At 41.8% G+C, this 24,803-nt stretch overlaps 2 protein-coding genes and 1 long non-coding RNA gene across 3 annotated transcripts; all 3 read right to left on the bottom strand.

Annotated features, from left to right (window-relative positions):
- Window positions 1–315: 315 nt before the first annotated feature.
- On the bottom strand, window positions 316–1,804 carry LOC133740412 (uncharacterized). The gene is made up of 4 exons (XR_009861207.1): window positions 1,555–1,804; window positions 845–924; window positions 565–595; window positions 316–477 (listed from the first exon to the last, which is right to left on the bottom strand). It is a non-coding gene; the product is annotated as an uncharacterized LOC133740412 (long non-coding RNA).
- Window positions 1,805–2,837: 1,033 nt separating this feature from the next.
- LOC133740410 (acetyltransferase At1g77540-like) lies at window positions 2,838–3,226 on the bottom strand. Its single transcript, XM_062168358.1, has one exon. It carries the CDS (start codon window positions 3,189–3,191, stop codon window positions 2,838–2,840), a length of 354 nt encoding a protein of 117 aa, XP_062024342.1. The 5' UTR covers window positions 3,192–3,226.
- Window positions 3,227–4,879: 1,653 nt separating this feature from the next.
- Window positions 4,880–6,677, bottom strand: LOC133740909 (probable aspartic proteinase GIP1). The gene has a single exon (XM_062168848.1). It carries the CDS (start codon window positions 6,509–6,511, stop codon window positions 5,192–5,194), a length of 1,320 nt encoding a protein of 439 aa, XP_062024832.1. The 5' UTR covers window positions 6,512–6,677; the 3' UTR covers window positions 4,880–5,191.
- Between the last annotated feature and the right edge of the window lie 18,126 nt (window positions 6,678–24,803).

Genomic DNA, 24,803 nt, shown 5'->3' with positions numbered 1-24,803 from the left:
CAATAAGTGAGCGCATTGTTAACAGTGAAGGTCACCTGTCCTTTGCCTGCACTACTAGAAATTTCCCCAAAGCACACTGATTTGAATTAGTCCCTATTGGGACAAAGCACACTGATAATAGTGGCTAATGCCATTAGCCACTATGCAGCTACTAATGAGATATCAGTCCCCTCTATTGCAGGTGCTATTGGGACAATCCATACTGTTAAAACAACAGTGGCATACCAATGATTCTCTCCCACTGTTATTGTATCAGTGTGTTTTCTCAATGCCACCAACATCAGTGGCAAAATTTGGTGAATATATAAAAAAAAATTAACAATTTGGCCCACCAAAATGTACTGTATAATTCTAAAATATACTGTACAATTCATATACAACTTCAAATAAAATACAACATAAAAAAACATAAATCTCTTCATGTTCCTCCCCATAGCTGCATCTGCTACCTCTCCTCCAGCAACTTTTATATAATTTCTGTCAAACAAATGAAAAGCTCAATAAATGTAGAAGTTAGTACCTTAAAGAAAACAAAGGTAGATGTATTCTTTTCTGCAATCATACCATATCTGTCAATGAATCTGTCAGTGATGTTCTGCATGCATAAAAACAACAAAGCATTACTTTAAGTGGTGGTGTTCAATTACTTGCCTAGAAATAAGCTTCATATTAACCATGTCAGACACATTTTAAGCACAAATGCAACAGCAAATGCACTGCGCATGTTTACAAGTATTAACAACAGTCATGTTTACAAATATCCTCAATGACTTGGTATTTTTGCACAAAAGAAAGGTTGCTCAAAACAATTGTTTGTGTCATGAGTAAAAGTAAGTTCACTAACCATTTGAACAATCTTGGAAATCATTGAACTGGAGCCAGTTGAGGTTGCTTCAATTATCTCTTCACATTTAACATCAACCCCTGCAAACTATAATTAATTAATTTAACTAGATCAACAAGGTCCTCACAACTCTGATGAAGAAGACTCAGATATGTTAAGCAAGGAGTACGCATGAAAGTAATTACCAATAGAGGCTGAGAGCTACTGTATTAGAAATACCAAATATTACCAACTATCGTTGATACAAGAACACATCAATAAAGATCACAAGTATAGTAGAATAACAATGAAACTTTGAATTTTGATACTACTGAACTGAAATAAACCAAATCAAGACAAGTCAATCAGTAACCTAATATTTCAATCATGAATTTGGGAAAATCAAACAACTCAAACAATGTTGATCCTAAAGAAGCATTCAAAAAACTATAGCAAACTGACGAAGTAACAAACTTAATAAGAGTTCAGACATTAATACAATTGTAAAACCGGGAATTTGAGTTAATAGGTATCTTTTTCATTTTCCTTTCCCCTTTGATACAGATTTTTATCTGCATTCCTTAGCTAACTACTGCATAGATGATCAATGGTATGGAACCAATTTGATCATCTATCGACACCAGTTTCAAGTTACAACCATCACAATGCCTCCAAATAGCAACATAATGTGGTATTTTATGACACTAAACCATTTTCCCCCCTAAAATTACCTTCTTACAAAGGTGCTATGTCCTGGCAGGCATGGCAGTCATCTGTGCATGCATCAGTCCAGATGTATAGATCATGTCAATAGGTATGTTGCTGATTTTCTTGCCAGCTTCGATTCTTCTTCTATACCCTTCCTGCACAGATGCACATCAACACAGTCAGTGAACAAGTTCTTTTCGTTCCACAATGATTCACCATGCCAGAGTTCTAGAGATGTCCATGGGACTGATGAGTTCCAATGGATTGGTGAAACACAGCAGTAGCTGTTCTGAATAATCATAAATATCCCGAGTAAATAACAAAAGTACAACGATTACACAAATGGGAACAAAGAAACTTGTAATATACAAATGATCAAAGCTTTGGGGAATAATAACATTTCTCTCTCAATGACTTTTAGCCCTTCAAATGTGCAAGTCAAATCCCACATTAGATGAATGTTAATCATACAATTTTCCCAACAACCCACAAACTTATACATTGCTAGGGGAAACAACAAGCTAATACATCTCAGATAAACATGTTCATCAACCTCATGCATCACAATCATAAATCACAAAAAAAATTAGTAATAACAGGACTATGTTTAAGGAACCCAATATTTGCTTTAAAGCAAAAAGGAACATTGAAAGTTCTCTCCTTTATTCCATTTTCAATGTTCAATCACATTCTAATCAAAGTCAAAAATGAAAAAGAACAAAGCTCCTTAGCAAAATCAGAGAGAAACCCAGTTATCAAAAGGCCCAGAATCCAAAGCAAAATGAATCAAGAATCTGTTTTGATGATATTAGAGATGGTACTTGGTACGAGTGAATTATCTTGATGTTTATATATATATATATATATATATATATATATATATAGAAAAAAAAAACAACGAAACCGAGGCAGAGGAAAATGGAAATGACCAAATGGGACCAGAGTTTATTACTAGAAAAGTTAACGGAGAAGAAGGTGATTGACATTTGTAGGATACAGGCTGATAGCTGCATTTACATGTCGATTTCTTAGAGAACAAAACCCAAACCAAATAGAAAATGGAAAGAGAAAAATGAGAGGTGCTTCGAATGAACTATACCACTTAAGAGGGAAACTTAGCAACCTAACTTATAGTTCATTCAAAACCTGACTATGAAAGATCTAATCGATTTAGAGCAAAAACTTTCTCATTTCTCCAAGTGGATTGCGAATTCCAATAGCTATGAATTACAAGAGTCTATATACCCAATTAAGCAAATAAACACAACCATTTCTAGAGGTCCCAATGATCATCAACAGTCCAGAATCAGCTTAAAAATCCCCAAATCAAAAAACCATGTTTGATGACACACAACTGAGAATTCAAGAGGAACCCAGAAAGGGGAGGTAGGTGGTTACTTACAGAGACGTAAGAACAGGTGGGGATGACGGACATGGAGTTGGCTTTGGCGTGGTTGAAGGCGGCAACGCAGAGATGGGAGGCCAAGCCCAAGCCTCTCTTGGAAGATGGGACATAGGTGTGAACCAAGTCCATCACTTTCCCCTTTTCTCTGAGAACGTAGTCTATGTAGGCTTTCTGGTCCTCTGACTCGAACCTCTGCTTCGCTTCGTTCCACACTATCTTTGGAGCCGATCCTGCGACCTCGTCTGTTGTAGCCATCTTCCACTCTTTCTTCTCCTCTCCCCGAGGCGATCCTGCAATCTCAATGAGGGTCTCTCCGGTCAATTTTAAATTCCAGATCTAACATGCAGATCTAATCATATAACAAAACCAAATTTCAATCAAACTAACTAGGATATAAATACAGACCAAAGCATCAGAAAGCCAGAATTGGAAATAAGAAAACCTTGGCTGAGTGGGTTCAGTACATGAATCTTACCATCGGACCGGATCTATGTATTCAGATCGCCGATGAACAGTGGTATCGGTCTAACCGCCAGTACATGGCTTCGGCGATTAGTCAAAGATTGGATCGATTCTCATATCTCTTTCGTCGGTTCCAAATTGGAAAAGAGATAGCGGTGGAAGATGGAAGAGATCTTGTGAGTGAACTGAGTTTTTTTTTTGGTCAAGAGTGACCTTTAACTCAGTTATGAGAGACAGAGGAGAGAGACTGAGAGAGCATAGTACGCATTATAGGGAAAAAATCCGATAAATAATAAGATCGAATTAATAAATAATGAATATTAAATTATATTTGATGGGTTGGGCCACTGATGTTGGAGGCAATTTGTCAAAACCCACTGATGATCAGTGTGATGCCCAAATGAGTCACTGATCCGAAAAAACGGTGGAAGACTATTCTTCATTCCCACTTATGATTTTGTGGTGGCCAAAAGAAAGGTGCTATTGGGGAGAATTGTAGTAGTGCTGGTAGCTTATACCATGTATGATTTTGGTGTAAGACAGCATTCAATGTACGTGTCTTCTGGCCATGGATAATTAAATGATATTATCTCCTTTTCTCAAAAAAGTAGTCAAGAGCTCGTTTCAAAAAAAAAAAATAGTCAAGAGCTCAACTGAAATTAATCCGATTTTCCAGATAAAAATTAAATGAATCTCATGAACTTTGATACACTATGTCTTTCAGGATCATGTTTGTGGGAGTGCACACTGTGCCTTAGCGACATATTGGCGCAAAATGCAGGGGAAGAGTGATTTCGTCTCATATCAAGCATCTCCGAGAGGGGGATACTAAACATTCATCTAGCTGAGCAGAACCAACGGGTACTGCTGCGAGGGAAAGCTGTTACTGCCATGCATGGAAGGAACTGTTTTAGTTTAACCTAGTAACCAAAATTTTATTGTTCAAGGTACAAACAATATTGAGAAGAAATGACTTAGGTTGAAGAACCCCTTAGATTCAAAGTGAAAATGCTAGTAAGCTTCAAGCTTGATGCAAGTAAATTGATAGCTGATCAAGGCTTGAGGCTCAGTGTTTGATTGCTGAACAAAACTGGCCATTCTCAGAACTTGAACACAAGTTGCACCACTTTGACCATCATTTAGATTTGCTAATATTACTGCCCTTTCTCCATTTGGGCCACCTCTTGTAAGTTCCAATGCATACTATTTCAGCCTCCAAGCTTTCATATAAATGCATTTAGTACGTCTGTACGTCATCATGTTTGGCGAATTGGCGTGTATATGGTATCGGTCCCTTTCAACTTGTGCTTTAAGCAATCCGCCATTAGTTTATAGCTTGCTTGTCGATGCCTTTTGTGGAGTGCAATGAGGTCACACTTATCAGAATTGGAAAATACTTAATTTTTTTGTGTGGAGTATTCATTATTCAATTCAGCATGAGTAATACAATAACGACATACCATTAAGAGTCATCATAAAGAGCTGTTACACAAAGTACAATAGTCCTGAAAGAGCTGTTACACAAAATATAATACCATACACACCCACCTTTTAAGATTACGCCCAAAACAAATAAAACTAGAACCTCGAAGACAAATAAATGGACAATAGGACTCTAGTAATGGGCGGGTTCAACACCCCTACTCGGAAAATTAGCTAAATGACTTAAAAAAACAAAATCTAAATTCAAACTATTCTTACAATTTTTGGTCCATATTTTATGTCATTTTCTTTTCTCATTATAAAACATTGAAAATGAGTCCAATGTTCCATCCTAAAATTATTACATAGAATTACAAATTAACTTTTGCTGAAGCGAAATTGAAGTCGGCACATTTTGTTCCTTGGAGCAAAACTGATGAGCTAAACCCTAACCTCTTGGACTCGAGATCAAATTGCAGGAGATTATCCTCCATTTGATGCCCTCCGATCATGATCGAAGACCTCGGTTTGGCCCCACCGTCCACAAACCCCAAACACCACAACTCCACTCCTCCTTTCTTCGAAATCTTGACCATTGAATTCGTTCCAAGAATCCTCCAAATCACATCCTCCCTCTCCATCAAGAGATCAACGGTCGGAACAGCAGGCCCCGCACGAGTACTCACGATATCTTTCGCAAGGTAGCACACACCGAATGGCTTCACCACATTCGTTCTCGTGAGGTTCAAAGCAGAGGATTCCCGCACAAACAACTCAACAAAAGCTTTGAAGATAGAAGTTTCCATTACGGTGTACGGAGCATCCGTAGTTAACGTGGTCCCGCCGAAGCCGGAATCCTGATCAATGCTTAATAACGTGTTGTTTAACGGCACCGTTTTCCCGTTGACTTTTATGGCAGTCAAGCCGATGAAATACTCGTCGGAAGGACCATACTTCACTACGGTGCGCGTGACGGGGTTCAAAACCAGCGGAGTGTAAATAAGCGACTTTGAGACGTCGATTTTGTTAAAAATGTAAGGCCCTTTGGATCCTAAGAAAGCTGCACCAGAAGCATTGACCGAACCGGAGAGACACAGGGCAAAATAGTGAGGCAGAGAGAGGGCGGTGCTAACCTGCGCCGGGAGGGAGTGGTTTGACCTTCCTAGGGCGACCAGGCCGTTGACTTTCTTGGCGAGGCCTTTGAGAAGAGAAGAGGTGGAACACGAGAAGGCGAACTGGGGGAGGAGAGCGAGTCGACCCGGAGCGGAGCCGTCGGTGGTGTGGAGGGCTAGAGCGTCGAGGAGCGCGTTGTCCAAGGTGGCCTTGCCGGAGACAGGGTTTTCCGGGTAGAGAGAGCACGTGTCGTTGGCGCAATGCGGGCCGGGCGGTTCGTAGCAGTTGCCGCAAGCAAAAGAGTGAAACGAGTCGCAGAGAGGGGAGCCGCAGGGGACGTGGAGGTAGGTGGAGGAGTTGTAGTAGGGTTTGGTGCAGTCGAGCCAGGTGAAGGCTGCGCCGAGGTCGAGGTGGAGCTTGGTGGGTTGGAGAGGGGTTTTGAGGTAGAGGGAGAGGGAGTAGAGGAGAGTAGAGTGGTCTTTTGAGATCGGCGCTACGAGGGCCGGAGGGAGGGAAAGAGAAGGAGAAGTCATGAATAAGAGGAAGGGCAAAAGAAGAAATGTATTAGGAGAAGGCATTTTGAGGCTTTGAATTGGTTTGTGTTTGGTAGTGGATCGATAGCTTTAAAGAGTCATTGAGTTGGTGATGGATGCGCGTGACAATGTGTGAGAGTAATAAAGTAATTATGTGCATGTAGCTAGTTTAAGATCTACATCCATTACGCTAGGGTTAATTGTGATTCCATCTGGGGTAGTGCAGTTTGTATGCAGAGAATCCTGTGTGCTTTCATTTCTTACCAGTATGCAAGAAATATTAAATTTGCCGTTATTGTTGACTTTTTCTGTTTTGCTAGAGGTTTTTGAGCCGTTTAGAGAGGGGCAAGTTGACTACTTGACTACTTGATTAGTTATATAGTATGTAGATGGTGGTGGACTGTAACTAGTGAATGTGCCAATTTGTAAGCAATTAATGAATGTTCAATTTCGAAGGCTGGACTAATTGGGATCATATAAATTATAAGGGAAAATAGGTTGTGGTTCTATCTAGGGTAATGCATGAATTAGCAGGGTTTTGTTACACGGTTTCAAAATACACTCGGATATGAAGAATGGTAATGTTTTAAGAAAGTTGCTTTGATATCATGTTAGAATAATTTTTAAGGTTTGACATATATATTGCTGTAAACACGAAAATCTGAAAACAAACAAGATACAGACACGTGTACAAAAATAATAATTTTATTAATTTAAGTGCGGGTTACAATCTTTGGTAATCCTCTGATTCGATCTCCGACGATGAATTTCGCTCAAGGGCTTGACGCTTGATCTTGAGTGGTATGATGATCACGAGAGTTGACACGTGACGAACGCTTTGACTTGAGGTTGGTGAGGAACCGGCTATTTGGCAGCTTGAGGGTTCTTCACACGTGCTTGGGAGGCTTCAGAGATTCTGAGAGTATTTTCTTCTCTATTTGGGCCCTGTGAGAGTTCGACTCAAGTAATACAACGCTTTCTCCTTCCTTTCTTCATTTTCTTGGGCTAGGAGTGCTCCGAGTGATCGCTCTTGAGCAGCAATGTATAGGATAAGCGGCTTCCCAAGGATGGGTGCACCTAACACTGGAGGGCTTGTCAAGTACTTCTTTATGCTTTCAAAGGCGTTATGGCAAGCTTCATCCCATACGAAAGGCACATCCTTCTTCAGCAGTCGACTAAAAGGCTGACAACGGCCTGCGAGGTTCGATATGAATCTTCTAATAAAGGCGAGTCGTCCTTGGAGACTTTTTAACTCGCGTAGATTTCTTGGCTCAGGCATGTCCTGAATGGCCTTAATCTTTGACTGGTCCACTTCAATGCCACGATGTTTCACAATGAATCCAAGAAACTTGCCTGAACTAACGCCAAAAGCACATTTGAGAGGATTCATCTTGAGTTGGTACTTGCGGAGTCTATCGAACACCCTTCTTAGGTCTTGTAAGTGATCTGTCCTCCTTTTTGACTTGACCACTAAATCGTCGACATAACATTCCACGTATCTGTGAAGCATGTCTCCGAAGATTTTCTGCATGGCACGTTGATATGTTGCACCAGCATTTTTCAACCCGAATGGCATAACTTTGTAGCAATAAATGCCTTTGGGAGTGCGGAATGCAGTAAGCTCTTCATCTTCTAAGGTCATCCTTATTTGATTGTATCCTGACGACCCATCCATGAATGATAAAGCTTCATGCCCTGTTGTTGCATCCACCATGAGTTCAATGATGGGCAAAGGGAAGTCGTCTTTTGGACACGCGTCATTTAAGTCGCGAAAGTCCACACATACACGGAGTTGTCCGTTCTTCTTCTTGACAGGAACAATGTTTGCAATCCACTTAGGATATTGAACCTCTCTGATGAAACCGGCAGCAATCAACTTATCAACTTCAGCTTCAATTTGAGGAAGAAGTTCTGTCCGAAAGCGTCGTTGGGTTTGCTTGATCGGTCGAGCCTCAGGTTTAACTGCGAGACGATGAACCGCTACCTTTGGGTCAAGGCCAGGCATTTCTTTGTACGTCCATGCAAAGACGTCTTTATATTCAAGCAGCAGATCATGGTATTCCTTTTCTTCTTCAGGACTCAAGGAAGCGCTCACGAAGACAGGTCTTGGATCCTCCTCAGTTCCTAAATTGAGCTCTTTAAGCTCATCGACAGTAGCTTGCCCCCCGTCTTCAAGTTCTGGAGGAGCTTCATCTACTTCATCCTCGGAATGATCATGGTTATCTTCTTCAAAAGCCTCTGCTTCTGCTATCGTGATATGATAGGCAAACTGAACAATCTCATCCTCGCCATTGCCATCAACATCACTCGTTCCAACTTGACCAGTGAGTACGATGGTGTGCTCCTTCACTTTGAGTTGTTCACTTGAGCTCACCTCTAACACAGAGCGTCGCTTCATGCGTGATGGGATGAGACTTCGGATCTCTTTGTCGTTTCCTTGGTCGTCGATCATCTTTCTCTTTTGCTTTTGTTGCTCTTTGGGTGCTTGTATCCTCTCAAGTGCCGACTTTCGAGGGACTGACTCAGATTTCTTATTTCCTTCATCGGAAGATGACAACCTATTGAACACAGAAGCTCGAGTGGTCGTTTGGGTGATGCGGTTGAAAACTGAGACTCGGCTTGTTGACGTATCAACACGATCAAATACAGAAACTCGGGGTGCCAACTCATCAACTTGTTCAGGCACCGCAGCTTGAGAATTAGGACGAATACGATCAAGTGCAGAAACGCGAGAGGTAGATTTAGATTCCTGACTCTCTTCTTCTATTACTTCGACACTAATGTGTTGAGTGCTTGCCTTTGCAACTTTTCTTCTTCCTGATATCTTGACTGGTTTGCCTGGTACAAAACCAAGACCTGCTTTAGTAGGGTCAGCTGCACATCCTTGCTCTCTCAACCTCCTTTGAGATTCATTAAGCTCATGCACCTTCTTACCAGGGATGACTTGATCACCTTCTTTGCTTGACGATCCGAAGTCATATCCAGCCTTTGCCAGCAACTTGTAAGCGTTAGGGTCAAATCCTTCCTTTGTCCTTTTGTCAGGAAGGGTACCATGTTCTGTCTTGCCTTGAATCGGTTTGACAAATCCCTTTAGCGACTGCTTGGTAGGTGTTGCGTTGCTCAACTTTGTCAACGGTATGGTTGATGTTTCTTTTAGCAACTCTACGTCCTTCTCATCTAGTTTTCGCGGACGTTCTTGCTCATTTGCCTCCACAAAAGGAGATTCCCCTTCTTTTCGCCTAGACCTTGGCACGTAACGAAGGACTGGAGCAGAGGAATTGACTTTGTTCTTTGCAGCTGTCACTTTAGTTTCTGACGAAACTTTATGTGGTTCCTCGTTGAAATTTCTTGCCATGCTGGGTTCCACTTCTTTATTACGCACTTCTACAGTCTTCCCTGTAGAGGGTACCCCAACTGGGAGAACTTCCCTTACTGTTTCATCATCCATGTAAAACTTGGAATCCGCAAAGTAAGATTCAGCTTCCGTGAATGGTTTAGTATCACCTGCTACTGTTTTTACTCCGCCATCGTAGAACTTGAAGCATTGATGAAGAGTGGAGGGGACGACACCATTTTCGTGAACCCACGGTCGGCCTAACAATAAATTGTAGGAGGTCTTCACGTGGAACAAAGTGTTCGACTTCAATTCTCCAATTGTCATTTCTACTCTGATCATGCCTATGGCTCTTTGCCCCCCTTGGTTGAAGCCTTGAATCATGAGACGGCTTCGAGACAACTCTTCCACATTAATGCCCAGCTGCTTCATAGTCGACCTAGGCATGATGTTTACAGCGGACCCTCCGTCTACAAGCATGCGGTTTAGCTTTTGATCTCGCACGTACCCTGTCACAAAGAGAGGTCTATTGTGCGGCTTAGAGCCTAACTGAAGGTCTTCATCCGTAAAGTGGATGGCGTCATAATCTGCAATACACGTGACGCATTCCTTCTGTTTCACCTTGTTAATCTCTACGGAGTTCTTGCCTATGTCGATCAACAACTGTACCAAAGCACATCTTGTCGATTTTGGCAATTGTAGTAGATCAGAGATGCTAAAGTGCAAGGGTAGGTCTTCTAGCTGCTTCAACACCTCGTTCTCTTCTGACTTTTGGCTCGCATTGACCGTGCTTGACTCAGCCTTGGCAGAATCCTTCGAACTAATTTCATAGCTTGTTGTCATGTGGGCAGCTCTCACCTTTTCTTGTTCGTCGCCTCTTTTGGGAAAGACTCTTGTTGGTGAAACCACACCATAGGGTTTTTGAAAGGAAGGACTGCCCTTCCCTTTGACAAATCTCGTCCCACCTTTCTCGAGATGCTGACGACTTTCTTGTGATTGCTTGCATTTTGCTTGCGTGATAGGTAAATTTGGCGATGGGCTCATGCGTGCCTTCCTTCGAGTGACAAGTATCCATCCCTCATCATCAACAACTGAGGCAACCTTTGGGGTAGCAACAGGTGCGAGGCTCGCTTGCTGGATTCGCTTCACTTTCTCTAACTTTGAACTCATGCATGGCTTCCTCGAGAGCTGATATGGTGCTTTCATTGGAAGAGAAGGCAACGGGGCAGGCTCGAATGAACCAAACACGATGGTAGTGCAGTTTACCTCAACAACATCGTCGACATCTAGCTCAATCCTTCCTTGCTTGGCAAGATTCATTATTAAATCTTTCAGAACAAAGCATTTCTCCACTGGGTGACTAACGAGCCGATGGTACTTGCAGTATTTCGGATCCTTAACACGATGCATTTCCTCGGGCCGCTTACATTCTGGGAGCTCTATCACCTTCTTCTCAAGTAGATCTTCCAACATGCCTGCCACGTCAGAATCTGGGAAAGGATATGTCTTTTGTTGCCATTCCTTCAACGAACGCTTTGTTCTGTCGTAGGTGCGAGTTGGCTCTACTTTCATAACCTCCTTATCTCGTGTAGAGATTTTGACTGGGGCAATGTTAACGGCCATCGATTCTTTTGTAGGCTTCTTCGGTGTCTTATCAAACTTGCTTCCGAAGACCTTGTCTTTTCTTTGGTCAACAATTGACTCCTTCTTCCCTTTATGGCTAGCTATACTCAACTCCATGTCGTGTGCTCGCGTAGCCAGTTCTTCAAACGTACGGGGCTTGATTCCCTGTAAAATATATAGCAAATCAAAGTGCATACCTTGGATGCACATTTCCACCGCAGATACTTCTGAGAGTCGATCTTTGCAATCGAGACTCAACGAACGCCATCTGTTGATGTAATCAATCGCACGTTCATCCTTCCATTGCTTGGCGCTAGTAAGTTCCATCATGCTCACTGTACGTCTCGTGCTATAGAAACGATTCAGGAACTCACGCTCCATCTGATCCCAACTGTCGATTGACTCAGGCTCCAGATCAGTGTACCATTCGAAGGCGTTACCTTTTAATGAACGTACAAACTGCTTAACAAGATGATCTCCCTCCGTTCCTGCATTGTTGCAAGTCTCGACAAAGTGGGCAATGTGTTGTTTTGGAATACCCTTCCCCTCGAATTGCTGAAACTTGGGCGGTTGGTACCCATATGGCATCCTCAAGCTATCCACTCTTTTTGTGTATGGCTTGGAGTATGTGAGAGAATCACGAGAGGTACCTCCATATTGGGCTCTAATGGAGTTGTTGATCATGTCCTGCAGCTGCTGGACGGACAAAGAACCAAGTGGACTTTCACTGTCTTTGTCATTTGTCTTTGAAGTTTCTTCCTGTTTGTCTTTGTCATTCTTGAACGGAATCCTAGCAGAATCCTCTTCATTTTGCTTCTCGAGCCTGCTCCAAAGTTGAGCAATCTGCATATCTTTTTCTTCGACGGTATTGGTGAGCTTTTGAACCGCCTCCATCATATTAGCTACCTGCTCTTCAAGCGTAGTTGCCCCAGTCATCATGACTTGCATTGCTGAGAGGTGAGACGCACTGTCTGACGGCATCCCAGAAGTGTCATTTTCTTCAGCATTAGGACTTCCATGGTATGATCCGGTGCTTGAGTGATCATCTGAGACAGGAGAGAACGACCGTTCTCTTGGTTTTATGTTTGGAGCTTGTCTCTCTTTACTTCGAGGGACATGCTTCCCCGCCCCTGGACTTTCTAGGGTGATGATTGGTTGGCGAGGCTTAGATGGCAAAGCCACAAATGTTGTAGGCTGAATCTTTGCCATGCTTCGAGTGACGTGACCAGATGAGCTGCTACTCGATTTCGAGGTCGTTGTCTTGGATTTGTTCTTCGAGATGACTTGAGTGTTCTTGGAAGCCATTGCTCGAACGGATTTGTTTGGAATCGTCTTACGGAGAAAGAGATGAGAGGCAAAGAAAGTCCCACTGGGCGTGCCAATTTGTAAACACGAAAATCTGAAAACAAACAAGATACAGACACGTGTACAAAAATAATAATTTTATTAATTTAAGTGCGGGTTACAATCTTTGGTAATCCTCTGATTCGATCTCCGACGATGAATTTCGCTCAAGGGCTTGACGCTTGATCTTGAGTGGTATGATGATCACGAGAGTTGACACGTGACGAACGCTTTGACTTGAGGTTGGTGAGGAACCGGCTATTTGGCAGCTTGAGGGTTCTTCACACGTGCTTGGGAGGCTTCAGAGATTCTGAGAGTATTTTCTTCTCTATTTGGGCCGAAGTCCTTCTCTTGATTTGAGAAGGGGTATTTATAGTATCGGCGTCTCGATGACATAGCATTAATCACATTCCGTAATTGTGTAATTAAATCAATCAGTTTTAATTGATTGATTTAATTATCTTTTATTTAAGGAATATGTCAATCAATTTCGATTTGATTTAATGCCCGATTTCAATCAGAATTTAAATAATCTAATCTGATTGATATTTGAATTTAATACTTGATTTCAATCAGAATTAAATAATTTAATCTGATCGATATTTGTATTTAATACTTGATTTTCGTCAAGATCAATCAGTTTAATACGATTAATCCGCTTTAAATGCTTTACTCGAGCAACAATCAATCAACGATAATTTGAAGATGCTTCCACGTCATTCAATCAATGGATCACTTGTGTTTTGACATGTGTCATCCTCGAAGCTCACATAATTTTGATGACATATGAGCCACGTGTGTCTTTTGTAGGACCCATGTGCCAACTAAGCTTGTTTAGTCAAAATTTCAAACATTGACCGATCTATTTAATGAATTTTATTTTCATTAAATTTCTTGTGTCTACAATTGCTTCGGAAATTAGATATAAGACGAGAGAATAAAATGAAGAAATTTGAGAGGGGGAGAAAATGTATTTACTGGTTCCGTCTATTACTGTACATTGTGGATAAGTTAAATATTATTTGTATGGGGAATTTGCATACAGTAGCGGAATATGTCCATTGTACATTAGTCTTATATCCAACCAATAATCGTAACAGGGCAATTGGGCAAACTACCTCAGGTGATTTCGGATCTTCCTTATCAAAGTAGCAAAGTAACTTGTATATTAGAAGTATACACTAATTTTTAGTAGTATTTATAGGAAGACAGATTATCAACAACATATTGATAAGCAATCGTCTATATATCCATTTATTTCAAGTTGTGAAATTAACCTGTATGTAGCACTCAAGAGATAAGACATTTATTATCGAGTACGTACGTACGTACCACTAAAATATATATGAGGCCTCCTCCGATCCACAAATAGTTTAACATAAAAAGCTCCTCGATCCGCTGTTGTCTGTTTAAGTTCGTTTCCCGTCGAGTTTCTCTTGGTATTCTTTTAGCTTGGCTGCAGCACATTAGTTAATGCGTATAATTAGCACCACAGAGTATTACAAGAGCTAGATACTATATGCAGTCAAATAGAACAAGGTTGAGAGAATGAATTTTCTGATATTTTATTAAACTCATTCTGTGGTGTATATAAACAGATTACAATCGTACTACAACTATTGTGTACTACTGTACTACACTACATATACAAGGTAAGTAGTTACAACAATATATTCCCTTGCAGTCTATTCCTAATAGAGAACTATGACTCACGCTAACACTCCCCCTCAAGTTGGTGCATATACATCAACCATGCCCAACTTTCTTAGTGAGTCATAAAACGCCTTCCTGGAAACTCATTTGGTAAGTATATCTGCAAGTTGCTCTTCAGTTGGAACAAAAGGGAAACTAATAATTTTGGCATCTAGCTTCTCCTTTATAAAGTGACGATCAACTTCCACATGCTTAGTACGATCATGTTGTACTGGATTCTGTGATATGTCAATAGCTGCCTTGTTGTCACAATACAACTGCATGGTACTTTTGATTTTGAAACCCAGATCACGTAACAGATTTCTCAGCCACAGCAATTCACACACTACGTGAGCCATACATCTATACTCAGCCTCAGCACTAGAACGTGCCACAACTTTCTGTTTCTTACTCTTCCATATAACCAGATTACCTCCCACAAAGGCAAAGTAACCAGATGTCGACCTCCTGTCTGTAATATTTCCAGCCCAATCTGCATTTGTGAAGCCACAAACCTCAAGAATATTGTTGTGTTTAGAAAACAGTACTCCCCTTCCTGGAGCTGACTTTAAGTATTTCAAAATCTGCATAACAGCATCCATGTGACTTTCACTCGGATTATGCATGAACTGACTCACCACACTTACTGCATATGCAACATCTGGTCTAGTATGAGCCAAATAAATCAAGCTCCCAACCAACCTCTAATAGCGAGCTCAATCAGTAGGTACCTGATCTGGATACTCAGCTAAACAATGGTTCTGCTCAATAGGAGTATCAACTGGTCTGCAATCCAACAAACATGTCTCTGTCAACAAGTCAAGAACGTACTTCCTCTGGCACAGATAGATTCCTTCTCTCCCCCTGGCTACCTCAATCCCTAAGAAGTACTTAAGTTCACCCAAGTCCTTCATCTCAAACTCAAAGGCTAGCTGTCTCTGTAGTCTATCCATCTCAACAGTATCATTGCCAGTAATTACCATATCATCCACATAAATAATTAGAGCTATTATCTTCCCTTGTTGATGCTTGAGGAACAAGGTATGGTCTGAGTTGCTCTGTCTGTAACCAACCTTCCGCATGAATTGTGAAAATCTTCCAAACCAAGCACGAGATGACTGTTTGAGACCATATAGAGATTTTCTCAATCTGCAGACAAAATCACCAGGAGAAGCAACTACATACCCAGGTGGAAGGCTCATGTACACTTCCTCGGCTAACTCTCCATGAAGAAATGCATTCTTAACATCAAACTGTCGGAGTGGCCAGTTTAAACTAGCAGCAAATGAGAGCAGAACCCGAATAGTGTTCATCTTGGCAACAGGGGCAAATGTTTCATCATAGTCTATACCATACGTCTGAGTAAACCCCTTTGCTACAAGGCGTGTTTTGTACCGATTCACTGATCCATCTGCATTATGCTTCACAGTAAACACCCAACGACAACCTACAGCCTTCTTGCCTTGTGGTGGAGGCACAAGTTGCCAAGTATTGTTCTTCTGCAATGCCTCCATCTCTTCCTCCATTGCCTTCCTCCACTTTGGATCCCCCAACGCATCCTGCACTTTTTTAGGTACTGATACAGCAGATATTTGATTCACAAATGATTCATATGACTTAGACAACCTCCTAGTGGACATATAATTGGCTACTGGGTATTTTGATTTGGCAGTAAGAGTAGATTCATATCTTTTGGTTGATTGACCCCGAGTGGTCCTATTTGGTAACACATATTGCTCAACATTAGACTCACTACTACTAGTACTAGTCGGTGGACATACCTCAAATGAGTGATCTTCAGTACCAGGAAGTTGTGGGTCAGGGGTAGAAGCGATGGCAGGAGGGGCAGTTGTGTCTTCAACTTCATTTTCAACCATAGAAATTGGTGTCTGGATGTTTGGAGCTACTGCTTCAAGAGGTGGCGAGCTGATGCTCTCAACTGGATCCGTAAAAAAACCTCCTGCCTGTGTGACTTCTTCTTCTCCTCCTTCTGATTCCTCCCCCTCTCCATGATACAGTTCTTCAAAATATGAATTCTCCCCCTGAAGAGCTGTATCTGAAGAGGAAAAATAACTCATGTCCTCAAAGAAGGTAACATCCATAGTGACATTGTCAGGACCCACCCCGGAATTTCCCCCTAAACCCCAAGATGGACCTGCGGGGCCCACTTTTCGGGAAAATTCGACAGAACTTCCCCTAAAAGTGGACAACCCAAACCTGTTGTAATGACACAAAGATAATACACTTCTAGGTTTAATTCAATTTTACATTCTGAAGCCACCTTGCTTCCCAAACAAACAACCCACAATTTACTAAGCATAAAAGTCTAAGTGCATAATCATAAGGACTTATATATTACAACCCAACAGCTCCAATCTTTCCACTTCCTCGGAATAACACAAACTCCGACACGTTCCATAATTATACAAATATTTAAATAAAGCCTCCCAAGGTCATCAGAGCAATCTATGGAACTAAAATAAAATATAATACATAAGGTAGGTTAATAAATAACCTACAGATCGAGGATAGGTGGCAATGATGGTGCTAAGCCTCAACTCCTACGCCAGACAGCAACACTGCGAACTGGGCATTTGAAACCAAATGGCCCAGGGGAAAGTAAGTAAATAAAACGTTAGTGTGAGTAGACAAAAGAATAAGTAATTAATAGAGAAGAGAAAATTCCTCACTTTCCCACATTTATTCTTTTAAAAACCAATTCAATGCATGCAATAAGGCAAAAACAATTTTCTTAGAAATCAAGTATTCGTAGAACCAAGCCAGCCCCGCTGGTTAAGTGAAAATCGGACTAGCCCCGCTAGTCAAAGATAAATAAAAAGTATGGGGATAGCGTCATCACCATACGGTAGAAAGGGAGCCTCCCAGGCTCGGGTCGGAGTGTCCCACACTCTTGAGCATCCCATGCTCGGCTCTACTCACCCACAAACACAAAGTAAGCGGGGAGGAGTACTAATAGGCTAGCTAGCAATAAATATGACGACCCAGGTATGGTGGGTTAAAATCACGAAAATCGAAAACAGAAGGACTTTCCCATTATATCACAAGTAACAAAAATATAGAGGCCAATGGTGTGACCCCGCACACCCAAAAATAATCTCAATTCAGGAATAAATTAAGCGGAAAATAATGCGTCAGCGTAATTCTCTCGCAAAACCCCATATCCATATTTCTCTTAAAGCTCAAGAATCGATAATTCAAATCTAATAAAATTCCCGAAAATTACCTTGAAATAATAATTCAACCAATAATTTTAATCTCAAATATAAATCTCAAATCGAGTTTAGTAAGTCTCAACTCAAAAGTCCAAGTCATAGTTCAAATATTCAAATCAAAAATAAAATGCTCAATAATTTATCGATAAATAAAACCATTCATGCTTAAGAAAAATAATTGCATGCATTGTTTTAAATTAAACGTCCACTCACAGTATAGGGCTAAGTCTGCCGTCGATCCGCTCCCTCCTCGTGGGAATCCTCCTCACGTCCTGTATAATAAAACGTTCGTAAACCAATAATTACAGGACGGAAAGTTAAATTTACGGCAAATAAAAACCGAACCCCAACATTGTCTTTATGCTCCCAAAACCTTCCATCTTCACCATTAACACCGACTTAATAATTTAACTATTGTAGGGCAGAATCATGGAAAATCTGATGAACAGAGTTCCCATAATTCAATTAACTCTATACTTCGGAAAAGGATCGAAATTGATATTTATTCTTCTTCAAATCTATCCCAAAATATATTCACAGGATCTACATCACACAAGTGAGTAACTAGCTCAACAACATAAGCCAAATTCCAGCCCTACACACATTCACGCGCCACCTACAGTGGCGGCGAGTGGCGCCGACGCGCCGGTAACAACCTCCACAACCGGCTGCCAAATTTCAGGTACAACAACAACTCAACACACTGATCGTTTTTCTCAACTACAATACATCCAAATTTTACCTTGAAACAGTCGAAACCGGCCGGTGAAGGAAAACCCAGAAATTTCAAACCCTAGGTTTGAAATTTCCTTCAATTCGTCCTCCACACAGCAAATTGGAGCTAGAAGCTTGAGGGCAAACGATCACCGGCTCGAGGCGCCCCTAATAGACTAGGTTTGGCGGTCGGAGATGGCCAGAAATGGGGGAATTGCCGAAAGAGCCAAACTGCAGCTGTGATGGTTCTTGCTTCGATTTGAGGTTTCTCGGCCAAATCACCACAACCTGAGGCTACTAGGGTGTAGGGGGGAGGAAGGCGCTCCTGTGGTGGCCGGTGGCACACCAGTTGGTGGGCGGACGGCGTGGAATCGAAGGGAAGAAGAAGAACCCGAAAGGGAAAGGGGAGAGTTCGGGAGAGAGGTGGGTTTCCGGTTTTGGAAACCTACCACAGTAAAAATCCATTATTTAATTATATCCCATTTTTACCATGAACAGTAATTCTCGTATTTCCCTCATAACTTTCACATACGAACTCCAATTTTTACGTATCACAAATACACACGCTCGGTTTAAAGTCTTCTACAACTTTCATAAAGAAAATTTCCTCAAAAACTGACCCGAACAAAAGTCACCTTTTTTTTTTTTTTTGGAGAATGAAAAGTCACCTTTTAGGACCACTAAAAATATCAGAACGAAGTAAAAATTAAAAATAAAGGACTAAATACTGTTTAGTCCTTGAACTTTTGCCCTAAAAACACTTCAGTCCCTGACCTTCTAATTTCACACGTTTAGTCCTTGTACTTCAAAATTTCGAACCAATAGGTCCTTGCCGTTACTCTCCATCCAAAAATTCCATTAAAGCGCTGACGTGGCAGTCTCTCCGCGATAAAACGACTATTATACCCTCACATTTTTTTAATTTAATTTTTTTTTTCCTTTTGTTTATCTCTTCTTCTTCTTTTTCCTTTTCTTTTTTTTTTGGGGGAAATTGGCAAATTGTTCTCTTCTTCCCGATCTTCATGACCAAGGTCATCTCTCTCTCTTCTCTCTCTCTCTCTCTCTCTCTCTCTCTGTTCTCTACAACCAAAATTACCCCAAGTTGGGTTCCTCTTTTGCGGCGCCATCACCGTCGCTCAGCCCTCGGCGGTGCTCACCCTCATAGCTTCTTCTTCAGGTTACTCTCACTTCTTCTTCTCTTAAATGGGACGATCTGGGTTTCAAGGAGAAGGGAGAGATCCAGGTCAGGGACGGAGGCGAAGCAGGTCGATACCGAGTCGACTCAATCGTTGACGGTGGGATGATCTGGGTTCCGAGGCGGAGAGAGAGATTGAGATCTGGGACGGAGGCGAAGCAGGTCGGGTTCTGGTGGAGGTCACGAGTCCCAAAGCATGAGGGAGGTACAGCGGTGCAATTATGGGTTTGCATTGGCTCAGTTGTGCAATTCAATTTAGGAGGACTCTGAACCCGAGTTTGTGGTGATTCAGACTTAAGGTTTTTGATTTGTATTGGGTTTTGATGAATTGAGGAAGGAGTGTAGTGGGTTTGCTAGCAATGAAAAGAAGAAAATCAAGAAACCCAAAAAATTGAAATCTTGAAATTGAAGAACTGAAGAAGAAGCTCAGAATGGCGCATCAAATGTGCCTCGACTGCCACCAGCGCCGGATTGAGTCGGAGTTCTTCGGATTGATTCAATTCTCTACCCCTCTCTCTTTCATCCCTGTGCATTAAGTACCTGCAAAAGTTCATCGCTTTTTGATTTTGTTGAGAAAGGTGCATACTCAAATTACTTGGGTTTTTGCAGTTGTCTAGTTCAAGTGGAAAAGCTGCTTCATCTTCTCAATTCTTGCTCAAGTATCTACCTAGTCATCACCATGATTGCTTGACAAAATTTGTGTAGTGATTTGGCTCAATTTGATTCTGGAAATGAATTAGCTTTTGATTTGTGTAGTAGAATAGCTCTAGTACTGTTTGATTAACTGAATTGCAGCTCATATATGAGATTGCTGATTGGTTGCTGATTTCAGTTGATGGAGAAGGAGAATGGTGCGTGGTTTCAGGTGAGGCGTGTGAAGAGAAGAGAGGGAGAAATGAGGCAGAGGAGAAGAGATAAACAGAATAAAAAAAATAAAAAAAACAAACAAACAAATAGAAAAAGAGAAAAGAAAAAATAAAAAATAAAAAAAAAGAGAAAATAATTAATTTATTAAAAAAAAAGTGAGGGTAGAATAGACATTTTGGCCCCAAAGAATTGTCACGTCATCGATTTAACCGATATTTTGGATGGAAAGTAACGGCAAGGACCTATTTGTCCGAAATTTTAAAGTACAGGGACTAAACGTGTGAAATTAGAAGGTCAGGGACTGAAGTGTTTTTTAGGTAAAAGTTCAAGGACTAAACAGTATTTAGTCCAAAAATAAACGACATTTACCGTCTAAATGGTTAGTAAACCGATAAATCTAGGTTCGGGACGTAACAGACATAGTACTTCCTGGTAGGTGGATGATAGCACTTGTACCCCTTCTAATACCCTCCGTAGCCAACAAACACACATTTAAGTGCCCGGGCATCCAACTTAGACCTCTGGTTTTTAGGAACATGGACAAAGGCAACACAACCAAAGACACGAGCTGGAAGATTATGAAATGAAGGTAAGGAGACATGAGATGCAAGAACCTCAAATGGAATTTTTCCCTGAAGGACGCTAGGTGGAAGACAATTGATAAGATGGGAGGAAGCATGCACAACATCGCCCCAAAGATACTTAGGCATATGAGCACTAAAGAAAAGGGCACGAGCCATATCAAGTAAATGACGGATTTTCCTTTCAGACACTCCATTTTGTTCTGGTGTTTGTGGACATGTAGTTTGGTGAACAATCCCATGGGTTGTAAAAAACTCTTGGAAAACATGATTAACATATTCCCCCCCATTGTCAGAACGAAGGACTTTAATGGTGCTATGGTATTGTGTTTTACGAGAGTACGAAAAGTTTGAAAAGCTGGAAAGACTTCATCTTTGATTTTTAGAAGAGCAACCCATGACAATCTCGTACAATCATCAATAAATAACACAAAGTATCTCATACCCGACACAGTGGGTTCTCTAGATGGCCCCCAAACATCAGAATGAATCAACTCAAAAGGAACAACACTTTTATTAGAAATACTAGGAGAGTAAGTAGCACGATGACTCTTGGCCAAAACACATGTTTCACAATGTAAAATAGACTCATCCACACCAATAAACAATGTAGGCATGGTTTTTCTCATAAGACTAAAAGAGGGATGCCCTAAACGGCGATGCCACAACCAAATTTCACTTAGCTTATCAGAACTCGAAGTCAAAGTGGCGCAGGACTGTGCTCCTGGTTTCTCTCCTGCGTATGTCTGATCCAGATGGAACAACCTGCCCCTCAGATACCCCCGACCGATTATCTCCCTGGTGAGAAGATCCTGAAAAATCACATACATATGATAAAAGGTTACGGAGCATTTAGACTCAGTATTCAACTGGGGAACAGATATCAAATGGTGAGACAAGTCAGGCACATATAACACATTATGAAGTTCTAAGGTGGGAGTAATACGAAATGACCCTGACCCTAACACAGGAAAGGCCTCACCATTGGCATTGGTTACATAGGACACTGGTGGGGAAGACAATTCAGTAAAATATGATTTGTCATAAGTCATATGATCGGAGGCACCAGAATCAATAATCCATGTATCAGAACCAACAAAGTTAGAAACCTTTATGGCCATACCAATTTTACCTCGACCAGCTATAGAGGCTGTAGGAGTAGCTCCACCTACTGTATGATGATCTTGGCCAGCCACTCCATAGAAATCCGGTTCTTGGACCAATTGAACAGCATCTGCTTTCGCCTTAGGACGATAACCTTGCTTTTTAGGTTTAAGGTGTGGGTTCAACTTCTAACAAGTCTCTCGAACATGCCCAAGGTCATTACAATAAGAACATTGAGGACGAGGGCAGTTGGTGAAGCCTTGTGGGAAACCTTGCTGATGAAGTGGGGCTGAACTCTGCTACTGAAGGAAAGGTGCAGGTGACTTGGCCTGAATGGCGAGGCTAGATACTTCAACCTATTCATGTTTGACACTCTCTTGTTGAGACTCATCCTTGCGGATGTATGTAAAAGATGTGTTCAAACTAGGAGGGTCTGTCATTCTGAGCAATTCTCCCTTGGCACTGCTATGCTTCTCATCAAGCCCTCTCAGGAATACATGGACCCTTTCTAGCTTCTTCTCCTTCTGGTACCACACAAGATCTTCCTGATTCTTGATCTTGCAAGGACGCTTCCGATCAATTTCAGCCCATACATTCTTCAGCTTGGTGAAATACACAACTACTGGTTGCCCATTCTGTTGCATACTAGTAGCTTTACACATCAATTCATGAACCTGTATAAAATCAGACTCGTTGGTATACAAATCCCCCAATGTCTTCCATATTGTTTCAGCAGTCTCACACTCTTCCACCAACTGTAACACATCTTCAGTCATGGCTTTGAACAAGAGAGCGATCACAGATCCATCATTATCCTCCCATTTAGCATAGGCATCCACATCTTCCTCACCAGGAGCTTTGGTTTCTCCATTTACATGCCCCATCTTATGTATGCCACGAAGATGGACAGACATAATCTTCTTCCATGTTCGAAAATTGGTACCATTGAGTTTTGGACCACCAAAAGAACCACCATCTGAACTTCGAACAGAAACCTCAATCTTTTGGACCTCATTGATCTTAGAACTCTGTCCTTCACTATCATCACCACCCATTGCAACAATACAGCAGTAAAATCACAAAATCACAGAATATGCAGCGGAATGAAAGAGACAGAAGATTCCAAAATATAATAATAGAACGTGCAAATTTTTTTTTTTTGGAACCTGTTGCATGGGTCGGGTTGGCCCGGGTTCGACTTGTTGCATGGGTCAGGTCACTTTAACTGCAGAAGACGCCGACGTTGATTTGGACGGAGACACCGACGCCGATCTGAACAGAGGAACGATTCTGGGCTGGTGACGTCGGTCTGGTAATCAAGGGAGGAACGATTTTGGGCTGGTGACGCCGGGCTGGATCAAGAGAGGCTGATCTGGATTGATGAGAGGAGCGGCGGCGGTCTTGGGCTGAAGACGAAGCCGACTGGACAAGAGGAGCGACGACAGTCTTGGGCTGAAGACGAGGCCGTCTGGACTAGAGGAGCAATGGCGGCCTTGGGCTGAAGGCGAAGCCAATCGTAGCTGTGAGATGAGGAAGTTGACCGTGAAGAATGAAGACGTCTGCCAACAGTTGGAGAACGACGTCGTCTAACCCACAGAGGGTTCTAAGTCAACTGTCTTCCGGCCTCGTATTGAGAGAAGACTAAAGAAGAAGAAAAAAGAGACAAAGTCCTTTGGATCTTTGCTCTGATACCAAGTCAAATAGAACAAGGTTGAGATAATGAATTTTCTGATATTTTATTAAACTCATTATGTGGTGTATATAAACAGATTACAATCGTACTACAACTATTGTGTACTAGTGTTACGTCCCGAACCCAAATTCACCCGTTTACTGGTCATTTGGACGGTAAACGACAACTACTTTCACTTTGACTGTCGTTTCAGCACTTTTAGTGGCCCTAAAAGTTGACTTTTGTTCGGGTCAGAATTTGAGGAAATGTTCTTCATGAAAGTTGTGGGGGACGTTAAACCGAGCGCGTGCATATGTGGTGCGTAAAAATCGGACTTAGTATGCGAGAGTTATGGCCAAAAATGTAGAATTTACTGTTCATGGTAAGTTGTATATATATGGAAATTTACTGATGGTAGATTTTTATTTTTGGAAACCTACCCAACCGGGTAACTCTCCTTTCTCTCTCTCCCCGACTCTTTCTCCCCTCTCGGCCGGATCTCTTCCCCTTCCGATTTCTTCCTCCTCCGGCCGACCCAGGACGTAATCCGGCCACCCCCAAGCTCGGTTTCTTCCCCTTGTCACGCCTGTGGAGGTATTTTACGACGATTTGGCCGGAGAAGCTCGATTTGGAGCGGAGGAAGCTACGGTGGCAGTTAGCTATTTTTGCCGATCTCCGGCGATTCCGGCCACCTCCGGTCACCATCTTGCCGTCGAAGCTTGGGTTTTCCACGAAGATCATTTCCCCTAAGGCCTTGCATTCCAATTTGCTGTGTGGAGGCCGAATCGACGAAGAACATCTTTGGGTCCGAAGCAATTTTCTGGGCAAACTTCATCAGCTTAATCCGAGCTCTTAAAGGTAAAATTGTGAGATGTTGTAGTTGAATGAATGGTTAGGTTTGTTGAGTAGAAGCTACTGTCTAAATTTGGTGGCCATCAGAGGTGGTGGCCGCCGGCGTGTGGGCCCCACTCGCCGCCA

This window comes from Rosa rugosa, chromosome 3 (assembly GCF_958449725.1).
Source record: "Rosa rugosa chromosome 3, drRosRugo1.1, whole genome shotgun sequence".
In the NCBI taxonomy this organism is placed as follows: domain Eukaryota; kingdom Viridiplantae; phylum Streptophyta; class Magnoliopsida; order Rosales; family Rosaceae; genus Rosa; species Rosa rugosa.
Note: the sequence above shows the minus strand (reverse complement) of the source record. Positions and strands in the feature narration are given on the sequence as shown.

What these genes read in the sequence shown, in the direction of transcription:
- LOC133740410 (XM_062168358.1), bottom strand. Translation starts at nt 3,191, where the DNA reads ATGGCTACAACAGACGAGGTCGCAGGATCGGCTCCAAAGATAGTGTGG.
- LOC133740909 (XM_062168848.1), bottom strand. Translation starts at nt 6,511, where the DNA reads ATGCCTTCTCCTAATACATTTCTTCTTTTGCCCTTCCTCTTATTCATG.